This window comes from Pseudorca crassidens, chromosome 14, assembly GCF_039906515.1.
Source record: "Pseudorca crassidens isolate mPseCra1 chromosome 14, mPseCra1.hap1, whole genome shotgun sequence".
Taxonomy (NCBI): domain Eukaryota; kingdom Metazoa; phylum Chordata; class Mammalia; order Artiodactyla; family Delphinidae; genus Pseudorca; species Pseudorca crassidens.
In genome coordinates, this window is record NC_090309.1 from 15,521,861 (window position 1) to 15,546,216 (window position 24,356).

A 24,356-nucleotide genomic window follows, 5' to 3' on the forward strand; every position below is an offset into this window, starting at 1 on the left:
TCTGTTGTATTTTTTTAAATAACTTTTTTTAATAACTTTTTAAAACAGATTTATTATTTATTTATTTATTTATTTTTGGCTGTGTCGGGCCTTAGTTGCAGCACATGGGCTTCTCTCTAGTTGTGGCATGAGGGTTTTCTCTCTCTAGTTGTGGCGCTCAGGCTCCAGGGCCCGTGGGCTCTGTAGTTGTGGTGAGTGGGGTCCAGAGAGCGTGGGCTCTGTAGTTTGTGGCACGCAAGCTCTCTAGCTGAAGTGTGTGAGCTCAGTAGTTGTGGTGTGCAGGCTTAGTTGCCCCCGTGGCATGTGGGATCTTAGTTCCCCGACCAGGGATCGAACTGGCGTCCCCTGCATTGCAAGGCAGATTCTTTACCACTGGACCACCAGGGAAGTCCCTGTTGTATTTTTTAGATTCCACATGTAAAGTGATATCGTATAGTGTTTGTCCTTCCTTTCTCTGCCTGACATTTCACTTAGCGTAATACCCTCCAAGTCCATCCATGTTGCTGCAAATGGCAAAATTTCATTCATTTTTATGGCTGATTAGTATTCCATTGTATATATATACCACATCTTTTTTATCCATTCATCTGTTGAGGGACACTTAGGTTGGTCTATATCTTGGCAACTGTACCATGTTTCCTCCTCTCCATCTCAAAATTTCCCTAAATCTTAAACCATCCCTCATCTCAGCTGCTTTTGTTAATAGAACAAAGGCCTCCCACTGGGAGCCCCAATCCCAGCCTCTCTGATCTCCTCTAGGACCTTGTTTACTTATTTATCCCACATTTTGCATCTTTAATCTTTGTTTCTTCTCTACTGATTCTTCATCTGCAGACCACACACATTTGAAAACCAGGCAGCCTGTCTAATCAAGACCCCATACAGAGATATGGAGCTGGAGTCAGAATTCTGGTACAAGGGCCACAGGATGGACACCAGATCAGGGCAGTGAGGTCTGAACAGAGGGGGAAAGGAGTGCCCAGTACGAGGCCACAGGATGGGCACCAGATCAGGGCAGTGAGGTCTGAACAGAGGGGGAAAGGAGTGCCCAGTTGAAGGCCACTTTTCAGGGGACTTGGAGCTCTAATCACAGGGAGGAAGCTGTCAAGGGTCTAAGCCCACTCCAACAGGAGCAGGTGAGAGTGAAATTATTGTAAGAAAAATGAAGACTTGCCGACTGACAAGATATATATGTGTAAAGGAGGAAGAATAAAAATAATCCTGAAACAGTGTAGGTGATTGAGAGAATGGGGCCACCGATTTCAGGAGCAGACTCTGGAAGGGAAGCAGATTTTGTGAGTGAAGCACAGCTGTGGAGATCAATTTCGTGCTCTTGAATTTGACCTACTGCATTCAACCAGGAGAGGTGTTCCTTAGGTCAGAGCAGAGCTGGGAGGCAAAGCTGTGAGATACAGAGGCAAGGGATGTACAGAGATCAGGGACTGAGTTGAAACAACTTGGGTTCAGACAGAACAGGGCCCTCAGCATTTCACAATGCCATTTGTAAGCTTTTATTTAATTCTTTTTATCGATTTATTTTTAACCTAATACACTTCTTGTCTCTATTAAAATACAAATTGAGTGTACCTGAACAATTGCATGGAAGAAACACATGCCGAATATTATTTGTCTCCATTTTCTTCCAAGTATGTTTTCTTCAAAAAATGAAGGTGTCATTTCGGTAAATGCTCGTCTGATATTTGCACGTAAACCTTTTGGAGGCTCATTGGTTACCTGTAGAGACACCCGCGGCAGAGAGGGTGGTTGTACAGATACGCGTTATTTCCGAATAACACAAATGGGCTGAAGCCAGTGAGGGGACGTAAATAACCAACGCCTGGGAGGCATTCCTGCCCTGTTTGCGCCTGCTGTGTATCTTGCTTGGCCTCAGTCTCTGGAGAATAGGGGGTCCTCAGACCTATAGTGTGTGAACCACCTCAACAAGAACCTCAGACACTTCCATTTGGGGTCCATTTCTCTAAACATGGACCAGAAAGGATGCTCAGGCTTTCTGCACTGGATTTTCTGGTCATCTCGACATACGGCATCACCCCACACTTTGCCTTGATGATACAGGGCAGACAGGGAAGAGGCATCCCTGGTTCCTGAGTGATCATTCATATGCAGAGGCTTCCCACATATTGGAAACTTCCAGCCTTGCAATCCAGCAACCATACCCCCTGTGGGCCTTCCTGTTTCCCAAGTGCTGAAATATTCTCTTAACTCTGGGAGGGGTTCTGTACTCATTCCTCTGCATCCTTGACGTTTTCTTATAGAGGGGAAGAGTGGAGGTGTTGAACGACCAGCAGCACTAGGGCACGTAAGGATGGGCAATGGCCTGGGAAATTCTTTCCCCGCTCACTCTCCGGTGAAGGGACACTGACTCCCGCTTCCCCACCTGGGCCACCCGGACTCTGACACAACCTGGCACAAGCCTGGGCTTCCTGGACCCACTCGGCGAACACCCTGAGGCCAATCATGTTACAGGCCAACCATACGTTACCTTGACAGAATTTTGAAGAACTGTAACAGGAAATGTATTACTAGGCATGGAACTTAAAAAAAGTCGAAATGTGTCCTTGATAACAATATCTGTTTAAAACAAAGACAAAACGACAAAAAAGGAAAATGCATACCTCTTAGTAACACTTTTCTGTAAGAAATAATTATTATAGCATAGCAAAAAAAATATGCTGTAAGTTCTGTTTAAAGACTAGGTTTTCTATTTTAAGTATTTTATGTTGTAACATCTTCTAGAATGGAGGTGAGGGGACTCTTTACAGAAGCTCTTCACACAAGTCAGTTTGGCAGTCTAGAGGCTGGCACATTTGAGTAAAGAAATTACTCAATTATTTTCTCAATTATTCAGTTTAATTTCACGTTAATTTTCAATACATGATAGAGATGCTAAGAGCCTTTCCTCTGAAATTGGGAAAATTTTCAATTGAAAGAGAGGACAGTTACTACATTTATGCTCAAGAAGGGGTTTTAGGTTTTGTTTGTTTTTATTTATTTTTAATTTTTTTAGCCATTCAATTTAAGGAAAATTGCGTGAACATGGCCAGAAAGCCCTCTGGAGAAAAAAGAAATTTGTCCCTTCTGCAGAGATGTTGCAAAGGGAGCTCAGGGAGCAGGGAAACAGAGACCTCACATACAGCATCAAGAAGTTAAGTCAATATACGCTTCCTTTCTGAGCTGTGGACAGAGAACCTAAGAAAGAACAAGCTCCATTCCAGGTTCAAAAGGCCAAAGCAGAGCTGGGAAAATCATTGATCGCATCACAGGAAGACACAGGCATCATCGAAGGAGGCCTTTCTTGGCATTGGTCTCTAAGTACAAGTGACGGTGTTTCTCCAACACTCTCGGCTTGCTCCCTCCGAGGCAGGACCCGGGCACTAGCTGTTCCTTCTACCTGAATGCTCTTCCTTTAGACTCCCTTACTTTCTTCAAGTGTTGGTCAAATGCCACCTTCTGAAAGAGGTCTATCTAGACCACCCCATTTAAAACTGCTATCCACCCTTCTTCCTCACCCCCATTCCATCCCAAACTTTCTGTTTCTCCTTACTTTCCTTTTAATTTTTTCCAAAGCACCGAACACATTCTATCATACCTTATAAATTACTTATTTGTTATGTAGTTTGTTAATTGTCTCTCTCCCCTCACTAGCATGTAAGCTCAATGAGGGCAGATGACTATGGTTATTTTGTTCACCAACATACCCTAAGCATCTAGAACAATGCATGGTACGCGGTAGATTCTCGAATATTTATTAAATGAATGACTGCAGATTAAAGCTGAATTTATGCTTCTTGGTTTGGTAATCTAAATTCATGAGCTATATTAAATAGCTAAAATTTAAAGTTAATTCTAGTACAATTCTAGAACAGCACTAAAGTTGCTTGTATGGTAAAAACTATTAGGCATAAGTCAAAATCATCAAAGTCTTAGGGCTAATGATTTCATTAACCAAAAGAACCAAAGAGTGAAAAAGGCCAGGTTTAGAGAAGCATTTTTTTAAAGTACCTTTTCTCTTATAATTGCAAAAGCATCAAGAATCTTAACTTTCATAGACGTCATAGAAGTTTAGGGCTGGAATGGAATTAGAAATCATCTTAGTTGTGGGACTTCTAGCAATGACGTTATGCAGTCATTTTATTGCGGGGGAAACTGAGGTCCAGAGAAGAGGCGTGATATGTACAGTCAGGAAGTGGTGGGGGTGAAACTCTAATCAGGTCTTAGAATTTCAAGCCCAGAGGGTTTTTTTCTTCCTCTCTCTCTTTTTTCTTTCATTCACTTTCTCTTTTCAGTTTATTACCTGAATGTATTTTTTTTTTTTTCTGGTTCAAGTTAAACATGAGAACTCAAATGGTTAAGTTAATAAACAATTGTAACGAGGGCCAGGAGAGGATTTTTCTAGCCACTTAAACACTTAAAATCCATCAACACCTTCGTTGGCTTCCATAGCCCATCCAGCCTCCTTGAAGGTCTGGCACTCTTGTCCAGGTCATTGTGAAGCTGAACTACAGGTCCATACTTGGAAGGCTCACACAGTACCACTGCAGCAAACTGCTTTTTAGATGACTTCCCAGCATTTTTTTTTCCTAATTATAATCCTAATCAGGATTAGGAACAGTGGTAAAGAACTTCTTGTCATTTTTCTTTAATTATGTAAATAGAAATAAGCCACAGGCCCAGCGGGAAGCAAGCCATCTCTTATTTGCATCGCAAAGAGTGGAAAGAGTGGAGATTCTGGATGGCAGGAAAGAGTGGAGATTCTGGATGGTAGATGCTAATGACTATCTATCCTTGATGGAAGCAGCCTGCAGAAGACAGGGCAGGGGATACCCAGGGAATGAGGGGCCTTCTAGGGGAAGGCTGCTAAGCCCTGGTTGTGGCTTGGTAACCAGTGCAGGCTGGCCGCACTGTAAAGGAGCATCTCTTCAAACTTAATAGGTAGCAATGAGGAAAGTCACATGCGAGATCATGTGCATATCTCTCACCTTCCTAGAAAGCCCTCTGTGGTCAGGGCAAAAAGGAGGACCCCAGAGAAAGGGCCCTGGATATCCCAGGCTGGGTATCCTCCTTCATGGCTTCCAGGGAGAGTGGTAAAGTGGGGTGCACACAGCTTATTACCAATAATACAGTTCCTAAGGTTTCAACTGTTTTTACACTATTATATAAAAATGAGTAGATTCTAGGTCCACTTCTTCTCTCTTTGCAGTCCGTTATACTTTCTTGAGTGGGAAAGAAGGTGGTGATATTATAGTTAGTGGTGGCAACCATGACTCATGCTGGGCACCCCCATGAGTGTGTGTGTGTGTGTGTGTGTGTGTGTGTGTGTGTGACTATGAGACACATGTGAAGGTTGATTGTCATGTGGGTTACAGAGGATAAAAAGTGGTAAAACACTACTCTGAGAATTGGTTCTAATTTGAACCTTGTTCCTGAACTTCTCTCATTCTGTAGCGAAAGATTTAATTTCCTTGTTTTGTCCTAAGTCCAGTTTCTATTTCTTTTCATCATGCCTAGATATAATTTAGTTTGAATTCGAATGGCCTCCCATAGAAGGCAACATGAAACAGAAATGATCCAGGGGATCATACCTTCAGCTTGGAGTCTGAACATCTTTATTTGAATCTGGGTTGTGTAACTTAACTACACCCCTCTAGATCTCAGATTTCTCCTTTTTAATATGGGTAAAACAATGCCAACAATAAATAATTATTACAAGGATTGGATTCAATAAGAAAGGCCACACGAAAAAGGTATTATACAAATGCTATGTGCTCCACATACTTGAATCTGTGAAGGTTTTAATTAGCTCCTCCATTGCCAACATCCAAGAAACAGCAAGATGGCAGTTTTGCAAAAATACCCAGTTTCCTGATTTCATTGCATCTTTGATCATTCTTTCAGCAATCGGCCCTTGTCCTTGCCCCAGGGAAATTGACTGCACCCTGAATTGAACAACAACAACAATGAAATGCTGTTTTATATTATTTTTAAGCAATGCAAGTATCAAGAAATGTAAATATGGTAGGCTCTTGCCTAGCATATGCACGCATTTCAAATCCTCATTCTGATAGATGTGCAAATGTTTTTTCTTATTTTCTTGTTTTTAAAAATAGTTTTTACTATAACACACAGAAGTGCAAAAAACAAATTTATGGTTCTTTGAATTATCTCAGATAAACATCTGTGGTTGAAAAGAGAACTTTGCCAACACTCCAGGGACATTTCTCCTATGCCCCTTTCTACTCCAATCATTTTCCCTTCCTCCATCCTGAAGGTATCCATGGTCCTGATTCCAACGCTATAGGTCAGTTTTTAAAAAAACTTTTGAAAAATTGAAGTGTAACATATTTACAAAAGTACACAAATCATTAGTGTACGGCTTAATGAGTTCTCCTAAAGGGAATGTACGCATGTAGCACCATATAGGGCAAAAAAAAAAAAAAAAAGAACATTACTAGCACCCTCCCAATCAGTATCCTTCCTTATTCTCAAAGGCAACAACTATTTTGAATTCTAACACCATAGATTAATTTTGCTTGTTTTTGAATTTATATAAATGGAATCAAATAGCATATATATTTTTATATTTGGTCTATTTCGATCAACAATATTTCTTTAGATTAATTCATATTATTGTGTGTCATTGTAGTTCATTTTCATTGCTGAATAATATTCCACTGTGTGCTTATATCCCAATTCATTCATCCATTCTGCTCTTGATGGACATTTGGGTTATTTCTGGTTCTTAGTTGTTGCAAACCATGCTGCCATAAACATTCCATAGATGTCTCTTGATATACATGTACTCTGTTTTTATAAAAAAATTATTTTAATTTGTTTATTTTTGGCTGCGTTGGGTCTAAGTTGCTGTGTGTGGCTTTCCCTAGTTGCAGCAAGTGGGGGTTACTCTTCATTGTGGTGTGCGGGCTTCTAATTGCGGCGGCTTCTTTTGTTGTGGAGCACGGGCTCTAGGTGCATGGGCTTCAGTAGTTGTGGTGCATGGGCCCAGTAGTTGTGCCTTGCAGATTCTAGAGCACAGGCTCAGAAGTCGTGGCACATGGGCTTAGTTGCTCTGTGGCATGTGGGATCTTCCTGGACCAGGGATCAAACCCGTGTCCCCTGCATTGGCAGGTGGATTCTTAACCACTGCGCCACCAGGCAAGTCCATACATGTGTATACCGTTTTGTTGTGTATATCCCTAGGAATGGAACTGCTGTTTGACAGAGTATGTGTATGTTTAACTTTTTTTATAATATCAAACTGTTTTTCAAAGTGATGCCACCATTCCACACACCTACCATCAATAGATGAGAGTACTTGTTTTTTCCACATCCTTGCTGACACCTGGTGGATATATAATGGTATCTCACTGAGGTTTTAAATTGTTTCCCCTTTACATAGGTTTATTTATTCGACTTTGGCTATTCCCTTTTATATCCCTCCCCTCTTTTCTTCTACTGGTTCACTTGTATTTTTCTTATTGATTTCTGAGAGTTCTTTACATTGGATATAAACCCTTTGTTATTATTTATTTATTTTTATTGTCTCCATAGTTTTGCCTTTTCCAGAATGTCATATACTTGGAATCATACAGTATATAGCCTTTTCAGATTGGCTTCTTTCACTTAGTAATATGCATTTAACATTCAGCCATGTCTTTTCATGGCTTGATAGCTCATTTCTTTTGAGTACTGAATAGTATTCCATTGTATAGATATATCATGGTTTATTTATCCATTCATGTACTAAAGGACATCTATGTTGCTACCCAGTTTTGGCAATTATGAATAAAGCTGCTATAAACATCCTTGTGTAAAGTAGGTTCTTGTGTGAACATAAGTTTTCAACTCTTTTGGGTAAGTACCAGATTGCTGGCTCATATGATAAGAGTATGTTTAGTTTTGTAAGAAAACACCAAACTGTCTTCCAAAGTGGCTGTACCATCTTGAATTCTCACCAGCAATGAATGGGAGTTCCTGTTGCTAGTATGCATTAATACAACCTATTTCATGTCCAGTAACCTTGCTAAATCCATTAAATAATTTTAAGATACCATTTATCAGAGTAGAAGAATGTCTTATTTCTGGTTTTCTCTTTTTAAGAAATGATTTCCAGATTCTTAGTTTACTGGGACTTTTCCCCCCATGAATGCATGTTGAATTTTAACAAATGCTCTTTCTGTGTCTATTTAAATAATAGTTTTCTTCTTTTTTAAAAGGATTTCTCTCCTTTATTCTTTTAATGTGATGAATTAGTTTTCAATATTTTAACCATCCTTACATTACTGAAATAAACCCAGCATTGTGGGAAGGTTTTTTGTAATGAATTCAATTAACTATTATTGGACTATTTAGATATTCTGGTTATTCTCAGTTTCTTTTAAAGTTGTGTTTTTGGAAGAATTTTTCCATTTCATTAAAATTTTCAAATTCATTGGCAAAATTAAAAAAAAGTAACATGCTCTTATGACCATTTTAATGTCTGCTGGTCTGTAGTGATATTCTCTTATTCATTCATGATACAATTTTTTTGTATCTCTTTCTCTCTCTCTCTGTCTGTCTCTCTCAGTAGTTTCAGCAGAGATTTATATTTTATTAAACTTTTCAAAAAAAAACTTCTGTTCTTTTAGATCTTGTCCATCGAATGTGTATTTTCTATGTCACTAATTTCTGCTCTTAGCTTATTATTTTTTCCTTCTGTTAGAGTTTAATAATTAAGTTTCAGATTGCCTAATTATTCTTAGTGGGAATATTAGCTTGACATTTCTGAAACCAGAAGTTATTAAACATGCATAAATTTACTGTTAGGTGCCTCATTTCTAAACCTTAATGGTTTTTGATATGTTACACTGTTTTTGTCATTTACTTCCACTTATTGGACAATTGCTGTTATGATTTCCCTTGAACAGAGAGATTGTTCAGAGGACATTTTTTTCTTTTCCAAATATTAAAAAAATTAAGATTGATTTCTAAGATTTACTGTGGGCAGAGAATGTTTGTCATCTTTTTGAAATACGTGTCTTTTTCAGAACATGGTTAATTCTTATAAATGTTCCTTATGTACTTAAGATCTTGCATTTGTTCTATTTGTTGAGTGTAAAGAGCAAGGTTGTTAATTTCATTAATTCATTGTCGAAATATTTTATATCCTTACCAATTTTGCAAATCTTATGTGCTTCACAGTAGTTATCATTATAGATGTGTTAAAAATTTCCACATTAATGTTGATTTACCAGTTTCTCCTTGTATCAATTTCTCCAGTTGTTGCTTTACATATTTCAAGCTTTGTTAGTTGTTTACAATTGGTGTTTCTTCTTTGTGGTTTTTTTTCTCGTATATCATATATTCCCCTCTTTATCTCTAACATGTATATATCTTTCCTCAAACTTGATTTCGTGATATGCATTGGAACTGTTAACAGCTTTCTTTTGGTTAGTATTTGCATAGTATATCTTTTGCATCTCTTTATTTTCTATCTTCCTGTGCTGTTTTTGTGTTGCATTTACATTTTCTAAGTAGTATAGAATTGAATGTTGTTTTGAAAATCCAGTTTGATTTTCTTTATCTTTTCACAGGTGAGATATTTACTCTTATTTAGGTATCGATTGGCCAAAAAGTTGGTTCGGGTTTTCATAACATGGAAAACCCGAACGAACTTTTTGGCCAACTAAATATTTGGATTAATTTCTACTCTTTCGTTTGACTTTTTGGTTTACTATGTTTTATCTTTGAATTTTTTTCTTCTTCTCTCCTATCTAATGTTGGATTAAAATTTGCATTGTATATTCTTTTGTCCCTCTGCTGGCTTGGAAGCTATACATTATATATTATTTCAGTATTTTCCCTTAAAATTTCAACATACTCATTCAGCTACAAATTTTCCTACAGCAATATAGAGCTATTCTGTACTTCTTTTTTCCTCCTGAATACATCAGGAACTTAGCACGCATTAACTACTATTAATACCCCTCTCGATTCTCTGATTGCTGTCTTGAATTGTTTTACCTTTAATAATTCCTATGAAATATTTAAGACATACAAAAGTTATAAAGTTAATATTTACAATAAGTATCCAAGTACCCGCAACCCAGCTTAAGAAGTAAAACATTATCTACATGATATAAGTCTGCAGCGTGTCCCTCCCTGTTCACTTCTTTCATTACCCAAACTTCACCTCCCAAGGTCACTACTATCCTGGTTTTAGTATAACTTCCCTATTTTTCTTTATACTGTTATTGAAAAAATATGACTTCCTAAACAATGTATAATATATATGTTTAAAAATTTTATACATTATATCAAACTTCTCCAATATTCTATAGTTTCTGTGCAACTTAAATCTTTTGCTCAATATTAGTTTGTGTGACCCATCCATATTGATATATGTAGTCATAGTTATTCATTTTCATGGCTATAGTGTATTGTATTTAATTTTACGAATAAACCACAATTTATATAATCATTTTTCTAGGTGGGTAATTTGGTTGTTTCCAGTGTTTTTTTTTTTGGTATTATAAACGTTTCTCCAAATGTTCTTGAACATGGCTTCTTGCATGCCTGTGACTGATTTTGTTGGAACACGCAAATTCAGTAGTGAATTGTTGGGATATGGGGAATGCTACCTTCAACTTTAATATACTGCTAATAATTCTTCAAAGTGATTTTAACCAATTTTTTACTCCCTCTTGCAATATGAATGTTTCTACAGCTCCCTATCTTTGCCAACATTTTGCTAATTTGATGAGTATGAAATGACATCTTCTAATGGTTTGAATTTGTTGTTTCCTAATTACTTGTGAGGTTGGACATCTTTTCATATGCTTATCAGGATTTAGATTTCCTTTCTGAGAATTTCCCTTTCACGTTTTTTGTCTTTATTCCTATCGAACTGTTTTCTTTTTCTTATTAATTCACAACAGCTCTTAAAAGTTCTGTATACTAATTCTTTGGTAGGACTTCAGAATCAAAGGCAAATGTGTAAGACCATTTGATGGTCAATTTTATGTGTCAACTTAACTGGGTCACATGGTGCCCAGACATTAGGTCAAACATTATTCTGAATGAGTCTGTGGGGGTGCTTCTGGGTGAGATTAATATTTGAATCAGTAAACTGAGTAAAGCAGATTGCCCTCCTTAATGTGGATAGGCCCCATCCAATCAATGGAAGACCTGAATAGGACAAAAAAGCTGAGTAAGAGGGAAATCCTTTTGCCTGACTGTTTGAGCTGGGTCATTGCTTTTTTTCTGGCCTTTGGATTCAGATAAAAACACTGGCTTTTCTTGGGTCTTGAGCTTACTAGCTTTCAGACTGGGACTTATTACTCCTGGCTTTCAAGCCTCTGGACTTGGACTAGAACTACACATCATTTCTCCTGGGTTTCTATCTTGCTGACTGCAGATTTTGGGTCTTATCAGTCTCCATAATCATGTAAACCAGTTTCTTATTTTACATACATAATATATATACACATATATAGGATAAAATATAGATAGGGTATTATATACATATTATATTTTTATACATCCCATTGGTTCTGTTTCTCTGGAGAAGCCTGACTAATATAGATTATGAACTTCAAAGAACAGATGGGATCCATCATCTTGTAATTGCCAGTCCAGGGACCAGGCCAGACCAGCCACTCCATGCAAGGGCCTGTCAGAGCTGGAGATGACTTCCTAGATATGAGACCCCCTACTCTCCTCTGACACTCTGTGGTCTTGTGCACTTTCCTACCCATCAGGACACCATCTTGGGGAGGAGTGGGGGAAGAAGGAGTCAGGAAGACTGAACTTTCATGAGAAAGAAGCCAAATCAACTTACCCTGGAGACATTTAAACCAGAAGAAAATATAATATTGTAAATTCACAAGTTTAAACTTTCCCCTCCCTCTCTTAACCAGCAGAGTAGAAGCTCAGGAGAAAGATGAGATTAATAATACAACATAAAGAGCTATGGAATTTTTTGCACATTTGAGCATAAGGAATAAACTACAATCCTTTTACAGTTACATTAAAATTGTCTTAAATAACTAATCACTATTGCATTAGATTATTATACTTCAACATTTTAAACAATCTCCCCTTTGCTCAAATGAAGTTTACATCTGATCTTATGATACTTAACACCATTTAACAACATGCATAGCTAAATATTAAAGTGTCTTAATTTATTTAGTAAGGAATACCTGAATTAGGAATTTACACTCCACAAAGGGAAGAAAAAAGGCAAATTTTAACAAGGAGATGTTCATATGAATTATTAAAACTGCACAATATGACCTTACCGTTCTGAATACCCGCTGTCCCGGGCAAACCTCTGAAATGCACCCATGGGATCTGAGCCTGTGCTTAAGATAAATACCAGGGGAGTTTTGTATGACATGTCTTGATACAGAGAGGGCAGGTCCATGGGTGGTGTCTCTACAAAGGATTTCCCAAGAGTTTCTATTACAAAGTCCGTAAGAGCAAAAACCACCTGAAAATTGAAAGGAAAAACATTACAAAAATACTGGATGAGGTTCCAATTCAACAATGTATCAGAAATTCTAGCCAGACCTATTAGGCAGGATAAAGAAATAAGGAATTCAAATCAGAAAGGAAGAAGTAAAAATGTCACTATTTGCAGATGATAAGATCTTATACAGTTGACCTTTGAACAACATGAGTTTGAACTGCACAGGTTCACTTATACGGTGGATTTTTTCCAATAGAAATGTACTATAGTACTACACAATCCATGGTTGGTTGAATCCTCAGATGAGCAACCACAGATACAGAGGGCTGACTGTAAAGTTATATGTAGATTTTCTATTGTGCAGAGGGCCAGTGCCCCAACCTCTGCATTGTTCAAGGGTCATCTGTGTGTAGAAAATCCTAAAGACTTCACCAAAAAACCGTTAGACCTAATAAATGAATTAAGTAAAGTTGCAGGATACAAAATCAACATACAAAATCAGTTGTGTTTATACACACTACAGTGAAATATCTGAAAGAGAAATAAAGAAAACTATCTTAAATCAGAAAGGAAAAAACAAATACCGTATATTAATGCGTATATGTGGAATCTAGATAAATGGTATAGGTGATTTTATTTGCAAAACAGAAATAGAGACACTGATGTAGCGAACAAATGTATGGACACCAAGGGGGGAAAGGGAGCAGGTGGGATGAATTGGGAGATTGGGATTGACATATATACACTATTGATACTATATATAAAATATATAACTAATGAGAACCTACTGTATAGCTCAGGGAACTCTATTCACTGCTCTGTGGTGACCTAAATGGGAAGGAAATCCAAAAAAGAGGGGATATATGTATATGTATAACTGATTCACTTTGCTGTACAGTAGAAACTAACACAACATTGTAAAGCAACTATACTCCAATAAAAATTAATTATAAAAATAAAATAAAAAATAAATTAAAAAAAGAAAACTATCCACTTCCAATAGCATCAAAAACAATAAAATACTTAGGAATAAATTTAACCAAGGAAGTGAAAGATTTGTACACTGACAAGACATTGATAAAAGAAATTGAAGAAGACATAAACAAATGGAAAGATATCCTGTGTTTGTGGATTGCAAGAATTAATATTGTTAAAATGTCCATACTACCCAAAGCCATCTATAGATTCAATGCAATCCCTATCAAAATTCCATTGATGTTTTTCACAGAAATAGAAAAAAATTCCTAAATTTATATGGAACCACAAATGACCTGAAATTGCCAAAGCAATCCTGAGAAAGAAGATCAAAGCTGGAGGCAGGACACTTCCTGAATTCAAATTATATTCCAAAGGTGTAGTAATCAAAACAGTATGGTACCGACAAGAAAACAGACACGTAGATGAATGGAACACAACTGAGAGCCCAGAAATAAACCCACACATATATGGTCTACTACTAATATTTGACAAGAAAGCCAAGAATAATCAATGGGGAAAGAATAGTCTCTTCAATAACTGGTGTTGGACAAACTGGACATTCACATGGCAAAGAATGAAATTGGACCGCTATCTTACACCACTCATAAAAATCAACTCAAGATGAATTAAATATTTAAATATAAGACCCAAATCCATAAAACTTCTAGAAGAAAACAGAGGGGAAAATTTCCTTGACATAGTTTTAGCAACGAGTTTTTGGATATGACGCCAAAAGCACAAGCAATGAAAACAAAAATAAACAAGGGACTATACAAAACTAAAAAGCTCCTGCACAGCAAAAGAAGTAACCAACAAAATAAGAAGGCAACCTATGGAATGGGAGAAGGTATCTTAAAACCATACATCTGATAAGGTGTTAAAATCCAAAATATGTAAGAAACTCATGCAACTTAATAGCAAAACCAAACAATCTGGTTAAAAAATGGGCAAAGGATCTAAATAGGCATTTTTCCAAAGGAGATAAACAAATGGCCAACAGGTACATAAAAAGGTGCTCAACATCACTAATTATCAGGGAAATGCAAATCAAAACTACAATGAGCTATCACCTCACACCTGTTAGAATTGCTGTTAACAAAAAGACAAGAGATAAGTAGTGTTGGTGAATAAAAGGAAACCCTTTTGCATTGTTGGCAGGAATGTAAATTGGTGTAGCCACTATGGAAAACAGAATGGAGGTTCCTTAACAAATTAAAAATATAGCTACCAGATGATCCAGTAATCCCACTTCTGGGTATTTATTTGAATGAAATGAAGTCACTACCTTGAAGAGATATCTGCACCCCCATATTCATTGCAGCCTTATTCACAATAGCCAAGACATGAAAACAATCTAAATATGCATCCACAGATTAATGGGTAAAGACATTTGGTAAATATATACAATGGAATATCTTGCCATTTGTGATAGCAAAGATGGACCTCGAGGACATTATGTTAAGTGAAATAAATTAGAGAAAGATAAACACTGTATGGTATCACTTACATGTGGAATCTAACAGAGCTGAACTCATAGAAACAGAGAGTAGAATGCTGGTTGCCAGGGTATTGGGAGGGGGGAGAAATGGGGAGATGTTTCAAAGGGTACAAACTTCCACTTATAAGATGAATAAGTAGTAGCATTCGAATGTATAGCATGGTGACTCCAGTTAACAATATTATATATTTAAAAGTTAAGAGATTAATTCTGAAATGTTCTCACCACACACACACACACACACACACACACACACACACACACACGGTAATTATGTGAGGTGATGGATGTGTTAATTAACCATATTGTGGTAATCATTTTGCAATATATGTATGTATCAAATCATCATGTTTTACACCTCTTAAACAATGTTACTTGTTAGTTATATCTCAGTAAATCTGGAAAAAAACAATATAGCTCAGGCAATGTAAATTAAAAAAAATGTCTCTTTAGGTAACAATTCTATCATTCTAATATATTTTTATAAAAGGAAAATTATAAAGTAACATTTCCCCCCTCCAGAAACAAATTTAATAAAATAATGTAACACTCTTGAGAGACACTCAACATAACAGAAATAGAGGGGAAATTCCTCAACCTGTTAAGAGGTATCAATGAAAACCCCACAGCTAACATCATACTTAATGGTGAAAACTGAATGCTTTTCCTCCTAAGATAGGTACAAGGCAAGTACATCCACTGCCATTACTTCTCTTCAACATTGTCCTGGATGTTCTAACTAGGGCAATTAGTTAAGAAAATAAAATAAAAGATATCTAGATTGGGAAGGAAGAAGTAAAACCATCTCTATTTGCAGATGACAAGATCTTGTATATAGAAAATGCTATGAAACACAGTAAAAGTCTGTTAGAATAAGCAAGTTCAGCAGGTTTGCAGTATACAAAAATATACAGCAATCAACTATTTCTCTACAGTAGCAGTGAGAAAACCAACAATGAAATTAAGAATGCAATTCCACTTACAATAGCAACAGAAAGAACAAAATATTTAGAAGTAAATTTAACAAGAGAAATGCAAAACTTAGTCTCTGAGAACTATAAAACATTGTTGGAATAAATTAAAGAAGATCTAAATAAATGGAAAAACACCCCATGTACATGGATTGGAAGACTTAATGTTAAGATGCAAATACTCCCTAAATTGATCTACAGAGTCCAATCAAAATTCTGACTGGTTTCTTTTCAGAAATTTCCAAGCTGATCCTAAATTCATATGGAAACTCAAGGGACCCAGAATAGTCAAAATAATCTTGAAAAAGAAGAGCAAAGTTGGAAGACTCACACTTCCCAATTTTAAAACTTGCCACAAAGCTACAATAATCAACACAGTGCAGTAGTGGCATAAGGGTAGACATATAGATCAATGGACTAGAACTGATATATTAGAAATAAACTCTCACAATTATGGCCAATTGATTTTTGGCAAGGGTGTCAAGATCATTCAATGGAGATAGAAGAGTCTTTTAACAAATGATGCTGGGACAACTGGATATTCACATGCAAAAGAATCAAGTTGGCTCCTTACCTAACACTATATAAAAATTAAATCAAAATGGATCAAAGATCTTGATGTAAGAGATAAAGTTTTATAACTCTTAAAAGAAAACATAGGAGTAAATCTTCATGACATTGAATTAGGCAATGGCTTTTTAGATGTGGCATCAAAAGGATGAGTGACAAAAGAAAAACAAATTGGAAATCACCAAAATAAAAATTAAAAAAATTTTGTGTTTCAAAGGACACCATAAAGAAAGTGAAGACAACCACAGAGTGGGAGAACTTTTTTTCTTTCAAATAATGTATCTGTTAAGGAAATTTTATTTAGAATATATAAAGAACTCTTTCAACTCCATAAGAAAAAGACAAATAGTTTTAAAAAATGGCAAAGGATCTGAAGAGACAGTTCTACAAATAGCCAATAAACACAAGAAAATATGCTCACTGTCATTAGACACAAGGACACCTCAAGAAAATTACAGACCAATATCCTTGATGAATAAAGATGCCAAATCCTCAATGAAATATTAGCGAACAAAGTTCAAAAATACATTAAAAGGATCATACACATAATCAAGTGGGACTTATTCCAGGGATGCAAGGATGGTTCAACATTTGCAAATCAGTCACTGTGATACACCACATTAACAAAATGAAAGATAAAAAACATATAGGCACCTCAATAGATGCAGAAAAAGGCACTTCCCTGGTGGTGTGGTGGTTGAGAGTCCGCCTTCCAATGCAGGGGATGCGAGTTCTATCCCTGGTCAGGGAACTAAGATCCCACATGCTGTGGGGCAACTAAGCCCATGCGCCACAACTACTGAGCCCACACACCACAACTATTGATCCTGTAAGCCACATCTAGAGAGCCCATGTGCCGCAATAACAGAGCCCACGTGCTCTGGAGCCCATGAACCACAACTAGAGAGAAGCCCGTGTGCCACAATGAAGAGCCCTTGCACTGTGACAAAAAATCCTGTGTGATGCAACTAAGACCTGAAGCAGCCATAAATAAATAAATAATAAATATTAAAAAATAGATGCAGAAAAAGCATTTGACAAAATTTAATACACATTTATGATAAAACTTCCGACAAAGTGGGAACATACCTCAACATAATAAAGGCCATATATGACAAGCCCACAGCTAACATCATACTCAGTAGTGAAAAGGTAAAAGCCTTTCCTTTAAGAACAGGAACAAGGCAATGATGCCCACTCTTACTATTTTTATTCAACATAGTATTGGAAGTCCTGGCCAGAGCAATTAAATAAGAAAAAAAAAAAAGACATCCAAATTGGAAAGGAAGAAATAAAACTGTCACTGTCTGCAGATGACATACTGTCATATATGGAAAACACTAAAGACTCTACCAAGAAACTGTTACAACTAATAAATGAATTCAGTAATATTGCAGGATACAAAATCAAGACACAAAAATCTGTTGTGTTTTTACATACTAATAACAAACTATATGAAAGAGAAAAGACGAAAGCAATCCCATTTACAATTACATTAAAAAGAATAAAATATCTAGGAATATATTTAACCAAGAGATGAAATACCTGTATATTGAAAACTACAAGACATTAATGATGAAACATTGAAGAAGACACAAATAAGTGGAAAGATATTCTGTGTTCATGGTTGGGAGAATCAATATTGTTAAAATGTCCACAATACCCAAGGCAATTTGCAGATTCAGTGCAATCTCTATCAAAATTCCAATGGCATTTTTCACAGAACTAGAATAAATAATCCTAAAGTTTGTACAGAACTGCAAAAAAACCTCTAATAGCCAAAGCAATCTTGAGAAAGAAGAACAGAGCTGGAGGCATCACACTCCCTGATTTCAAACTATGTTACAAAGCTCAAGTAATTAAAGCAGTATGATATTGGCATAACAACAGACACACAGATCAATGGAACAGAACAAAGAGCCCAGAAATAAACCCAGGCATATATGGTCAGTTAAATTACATCAAACGGGTCAAGAATATAAAATGGGGAAAGGATGGTTTCTTCAATTAATGGTGTTGGGAAAACTAGACAGTCACATGTAAAAGAATGAAACTCAGCCACTATGTTACACTATACACAAATATTTACTCAAAATGGATTAAGGACTCAAACATAAGACTTGAAGCCATAAAAGTCCTAGAAGAAAACATATGCAGTAAACTCCTTGACACAGGTCTTGGTAATGATTTTTTGAATCTGACACCAAAAGCAAAAACAACAAAAGTCAAAATAAATAATTGGGGCTACATCATACCAAAAAGCTTATGCACTGCAAGAGAAACTATCAACAAAATGAAAAGGCAACATATTGAATAGTAGAAAATATTTGCAAATCTTTGATAAGGGGCTAATATACAAAATATACAAATAACTCATGCACCTCAATAGCAAAAAGCCCCCAAACAATCCAATTAAAAAATAGGCAGAAGATTTGAATAGGCATTTTTCCAAAAGAGACATACAGATGGCCAACAGGTACATGAAAAAGGTGCTCAGCATCATTAATCATCAGGGAAGTGCAAATCAAAACCACAATGAGATATCATTTCATACCTGCTAAAATGACTATTATCAAAAAGACAAGAAATAAGTGTTGGTGAGGATGTTGAGAAAAGGGAACCCTTGGGCACTGTTGGTGGGAATGTAAATTGGTGCAGCCACTATGGAAAACAGTGTCTATGTCTGCAAAAAATTAAAAATAGCACTACTGTATGATCCAGCACTCACAATTCTGGGTCTTTATGCTAAGAAAATGTACACACTAACTTGAAAAGATATATGCACCCCATGTTAACTACAGAACTTTTTACAATAGCTAGGTCATGGAAACAACCTGTGTCCATCAATGGATAAATGAATAAAGAAAATGTGGTATATATATGTACACACACAATAGAATATTATTCAGGCATGAAAAAGAATGAAATCTTGCCATTTGCAACAACATGAATGGGCCTTGAGGGCATTACACTAAGTGAAATAAGTCAGACAGAGAAAAATAAATATATTACCTCTCTTATATGTGTAGTCTTAAGAACAGCAACAACAACAACAAACTCCTAGATACAGAGAACAGATTGGTGGTTGCCAGAGAGGGGAAAATGGGTGCAGAGGATGAAAAGGTTAAAAAAAAAAAAAAAGTGTGTGTGTGTGTGTGTGTGTGTGTGTGTGTGTGTGTGTGTGAGAGAGAGAGAGAGAGAGAGAGAGAGAAAGAGAACGAACTTCATTTCCTAAGATCGGAATTCTTAACCTAGAATTATAAAATCATATGTAGGAGAGCATTCATGCATTTTCTAAGAAGGCCTGCAACTATCATTATATTCTTCAAAGGGTCCAAGTGAAAAAAAGAATCCCTGCCCTCAGGCTGACCTGCAGCCTGTGGCTGGGAAGGGTGGGCAAGTATCCCTTGTGAAGCCCCTTTGCTTCTATCAAAGCCTAGGTGGTGCCCAAGGGGAGTGACTCCGCCCACTTCCGGTTCAGGGCTTGATTCCATTTCCCATTCTATTTATTTCATATTTGCTCCCATGAGCAGCAGCTCTGACCACAGCCTGAAGGCCTGTCTCTGAGCTCTTCTGGGCCCTTCTCCTCTGGGACCCTCTTCTCCCAGTAGGCCCTCCCTCCAGTCCCTGCTAGGCTTCCCCAGCCAGGGTACTACTCCACGTCTAGCTGCTGCTCACCCCTTACCTCCCCACCAAATTGGATGTTGGTTTGACACAGGAAATGATTTATATGAGAAGTTGAGAATATCACCCCTTCAAAGAGATTCTCCTTGGTTCCCACCCTAAACTAGCTTTCACTCTATTACTTTTACTGAAACTTCCCATTCATGTCCTTCCAAGAACTTTTTGCAAATGGAAAATATTTTATTCTTTTTTTTCCCCTCTCTCTCACTAGAATGTGAGCCCATGGGAATATGGACTTTGAATTTTTTCTTTTTCACAATTGTAGCCTCAGTGCCTAGAATACAATAATTACTTACCAAGGTAATTGTTAAATGTTCTATGAACAGAAGCTAAGAGAAAGTTACCAGTCTTCAAATATTGGAAGGTGACTCTCAGGTCTTTCCTGAGTCTGGTCTTCTCTGGACCAGAGAAATGGGAATGCTGGCTGGGAGACAAGGCCTCACAGCAGGTGGGATCTTGCATGGACATAGCCGACCAGCATCTCTTCTCCAGGAAATCTTCCAGTAGTCATATTTTTACTGTATGATGCAATTTCCCTATCCATAGCTGACTGGACCAGGGGTAAAACTTAAGTCAAGCTGGACCAATCAGAATCTCTCTCTTAAGAATTTGAAACTAGAGGAACAGTTTATAGTTGAGAGCTGAGTGCTGATAATTGCAATACTACAGAGCTATGTTCATTGAACTGCCCAGATTATTACTCTTCCTGAAGCGTGATTAATTGGCTTTTCCTTGAAAGAGGAAATGAGCTACCCCCCAGTATCTTTTAATTTTAATAAATCATTTTTTTCTTAAACTTATTAAGTTTACTCTCTATGGTTGTAACCTAAAGAACCTAAGCTCATACACAGAGACACAGAACCTGAAAAAACAACAATTTCCTATAGTCTAGAATTTTCTAGCACATGTCTTAATCTTTAAAACTCCTTCTTCTTTGGGGCACCTGCCACTTAGTCATCCTTCATTCTTGTCAGCATCCAACCTGGTAGCCACTGTCCCATATTCACTGAAGACTTTCCATCTGCTCATAGCTTTCCTCTCCATTCATGTCCGTTCCAATGATTTATCAACTGTGTCTCACCATCTGGGGTGACACAACCCAGGTTCAGGGTCCATAAGGCCATCCCACACCCTAACACCACAGTTCCTTGACCTCTAACTCTAATGCAGATCATCTCATCACTTCCTCAGTCACCCACACCCATGGCTACCCTCAGGACATTGTCATCACTTAGAACTGCTCATCAGAAATTTTAAGTTCAACTTTGATCACAATCTCTCCCATCCTTCTAGCTGTGCTACTCCTCTAGTCCAACTACATTTGCTTCCAAAGAAACTTTCAAGGTTTTTCCTCTTCTCCCAGTCTGTAAGCTCCTTCTTAGATCTCTCCTCGTTTATAGAACTACTTTTACCAACAGTCTCAATGGCTTTTTATCCTCTATTCATCTATTGTAATTATTGGTAGCCCAGGTTGACCCCACAGCCTTTCAGTGTTCCTACAGAGATGGCAGAAAATCCTACAGCATAGCCTCAATATTTCCCAGCTATGCTTTGGCTTTCTCCAGCGAGTTTTCTTTCTCTCATTTCTCATAGGAACATCCTCCATTCATTCATTCTGTTGATAACTTGCTGTACCGAAACTCTATACTTCTTTGGTTTCCACGTCACTTCTTTCTCCTGGTGTTCTTCTTGCCCCTCTGCCTCTTCCTTCTCATGGGTTCTTCATCCTTTCTCTCTGCCCTTTCAAAGTTGGTGCTTCTCAGGGTTTCATCCTTTGCCCACTTGTCCTCTTATTCTATTATTCCTCTACCATTTTAACAACTCCTGTGGTTTTACTTTCCAACTCAATGTTGATGATTCCCCAATCTCTATTTCTAAGCCATATTTCTCTCTAGAGTTTTTTTTTTTTTTTTTTTTTTTTTGTGGTACGCGGGCCTCTCACTGTTGTGGCCTCTCCTGTTGCAGAGCACAGGGTCCAGACGCGCAGGCTCAGCGGCCATGGCTCACAGGCCCAGCCGCTCCACGGCATGTGGGATCTTCCCAGACCGGGGCACGAACCCACATCCCCTGCATAAGCAGGTGGACTCTCAACCACTGCACCACCAGGGAAGCCCTCTCTCTAGAGTTTTATAACCAGATATTAATTGGTCTCCATACTACTATACACTCTGATACTGGTGGACACTGCAGACTCAGTGACATCTTTCTCTGACATGTTTTTCCTTTCACATTTGCTTAGTTGTTGATACAACCATCCCCTTTGGCACCCATGAAGAAACTAGGAGCAACACAGTTGCCCCATCTCCACATTCCCCTCCATCTTTTTAATCTACTACCTCTATCCTAATTCAGTTTGCCATAACTTAAAGAAAAATTTTTATTGGAGCATAGTTGATTTACAATGTTGTGTTAGTTTCAGGTGTACAGCAAAGTGCTATATATATATATATATATATATATATATATATATATATATACACCTATCTCTCTCTATATATATCCATTCTTTTTCAGATTCTTTTCTCATATAGGTTATTACAGAATATTGAGTAGAGTTCCCTGTGCTATACAGCAGGCCCTCTTTGGTAACCATAAGTTTGATTTCAAGATATGTGAGTTTTTCTGTTTTGTAAATAAGTTCATTTGTATCATTTTTAAAATTAGATTCCACATATAAGCAATATCATATGATATTTGTCTTTGTCTGATCTCACTTAGTATGATAATCTCTAGGTCTATCCATCTTGCTGCAAATGGCATTATTTTGTTCTTTTTTTATGCAGACTGCTGTAATTTCTTATATAAACTACATCAACCATCTTCAAACTGGTCTTGGTAACTATGGTGTTTTTCTCTTCAAATGCCTTCTTCCCATTGCTGCCAAGATCTGAAAGGCCCATCAATCCCCTGCTAATGCTGTCCAGCAGATCCCTGCCCTCTCTAGCAGAGAGCACAAGTTTCCCATGGCACACACCAGGGAAGACCCACCAGGTTCCTGGCTGGCTCTCCAACCTTATCTTTCATCATTTTCTGTATAAAACATTATGTTCTATTAATAACAAAGTCTCTATTTCTTATTAATAACACAGAGTCACAAACCACCTCCCAAACTTGGCCATTGCTACTCTCTAAACAAATCTACTTCAGTCCATGAATCATAACTGGCTGGTGAGCTTTAGTAGAAGTAATTATAACACAGTTCTTTAATGAAAAAATCTCCTACCTTTTCTTCTTTACAGCATTTAATAAGAATTAGCTTATGGAAATAACTTAATTCTGGACACCAAAAATTATGGTTTGTGGGCACCCTTTCTGTTGTCATGAGTTGATCATCCTCCTTTATTTTAGAATAGGCTTCGCATTCAGGTGGGTTAAGATAAGTCTCAAAAGATCCTGGAAACACAATTTAAAAATATGCTTTAATTAAAGTTGCTTTGACTTTGATATTAAATAAATATATTTGGTAATTAAAAACTCTCTACATTTACCATTAGCTTTTTACATTACCACAAATGTAAATATATTTAATCTCCCCCTACCCAACCTAATTAAAAAATAGTGAATTTAAAATTGGATCAGAAAACGAATTCAAACCACTTAACAAAAGGCAAAGCTAAAACAAATGACAGAGAAGTTAAAAATAAAAGGATGCATAGAGATATATCAATCATATGTGAGCAAAAACAAACACCTGCCATGATAAGAGTAACACTGGATATCTTAAAATTCAAGGCAAATATAATTAAATGGGATGAAATTGTTCAAGTTATATTAATTAAAATACAAACCCAATAATAAAAACACAATAAAATAAACCTATATGTGTCAGACAATAGCATAAAAATACATCAAACCATCACTGCTGAAGGCAGAAGAAAAAGCAGAAAAACATATTAATGATAGGAAATAACACAACTGTCAGTCTGTGACAGATAAAGCAAATTAAAAATTCTGGTATAAATAATTTTTACCATATAAATAATATATGAATTGACATCACTACAACTTTATGCCCTAATAAACAGAACACATTGCCCTCAACCCCCCTGGAATATTTATAAGAAATGGGCTTGCATCTCACATGAGGCTTAGGATTCTAGTTAGCCCTTACTCTGGTTATAACATGTAGTAAGAATTAGCATTGAAATTCCTGCAGAGTGAGAGGGCAGACAGCAGAAGCAAGAAG

The 24,356-nt window shown here is 37.0% G+C and overlaps 1 protein-coding gene across 1 annotated transcript in view; it reads right to left on the bottom strand.

The window, feature by feature from the left end:
* The window catches only part of DNAH6 (dynein axonemal heavy chain 6), a 291,954-nt gene that overhangs the window by 31,868 nt on the left and 235,730 nt on the right, over positions 1-24,356 (bottom strand). Inside the window, exons 63-67 of the mRNA XM_067703886.1 lie at positions 23,394-23,563; positions 12,300-12,490; positions 5,797-5,957; positions 2,504-2,592; positions 1,588-1,734 (exon numbers count right to left, since the gene is read on the bottom strand). Of these exons, the coding sequence (XP_067559987.1) occupies positions 1,588-1,734; positions 2,504-2,592; positions 5,797-5,957; positions 12,300-12,490; positions 23,394-23,563 (758 nt within the window). The remainder of the gene's footprint in view (positions 1-1,587; positions 1,735-2,503; positions 2,593-5,796; positions 5,958-12,299; positions 12,491-23,393; positions 23,564-24,356) is intronic.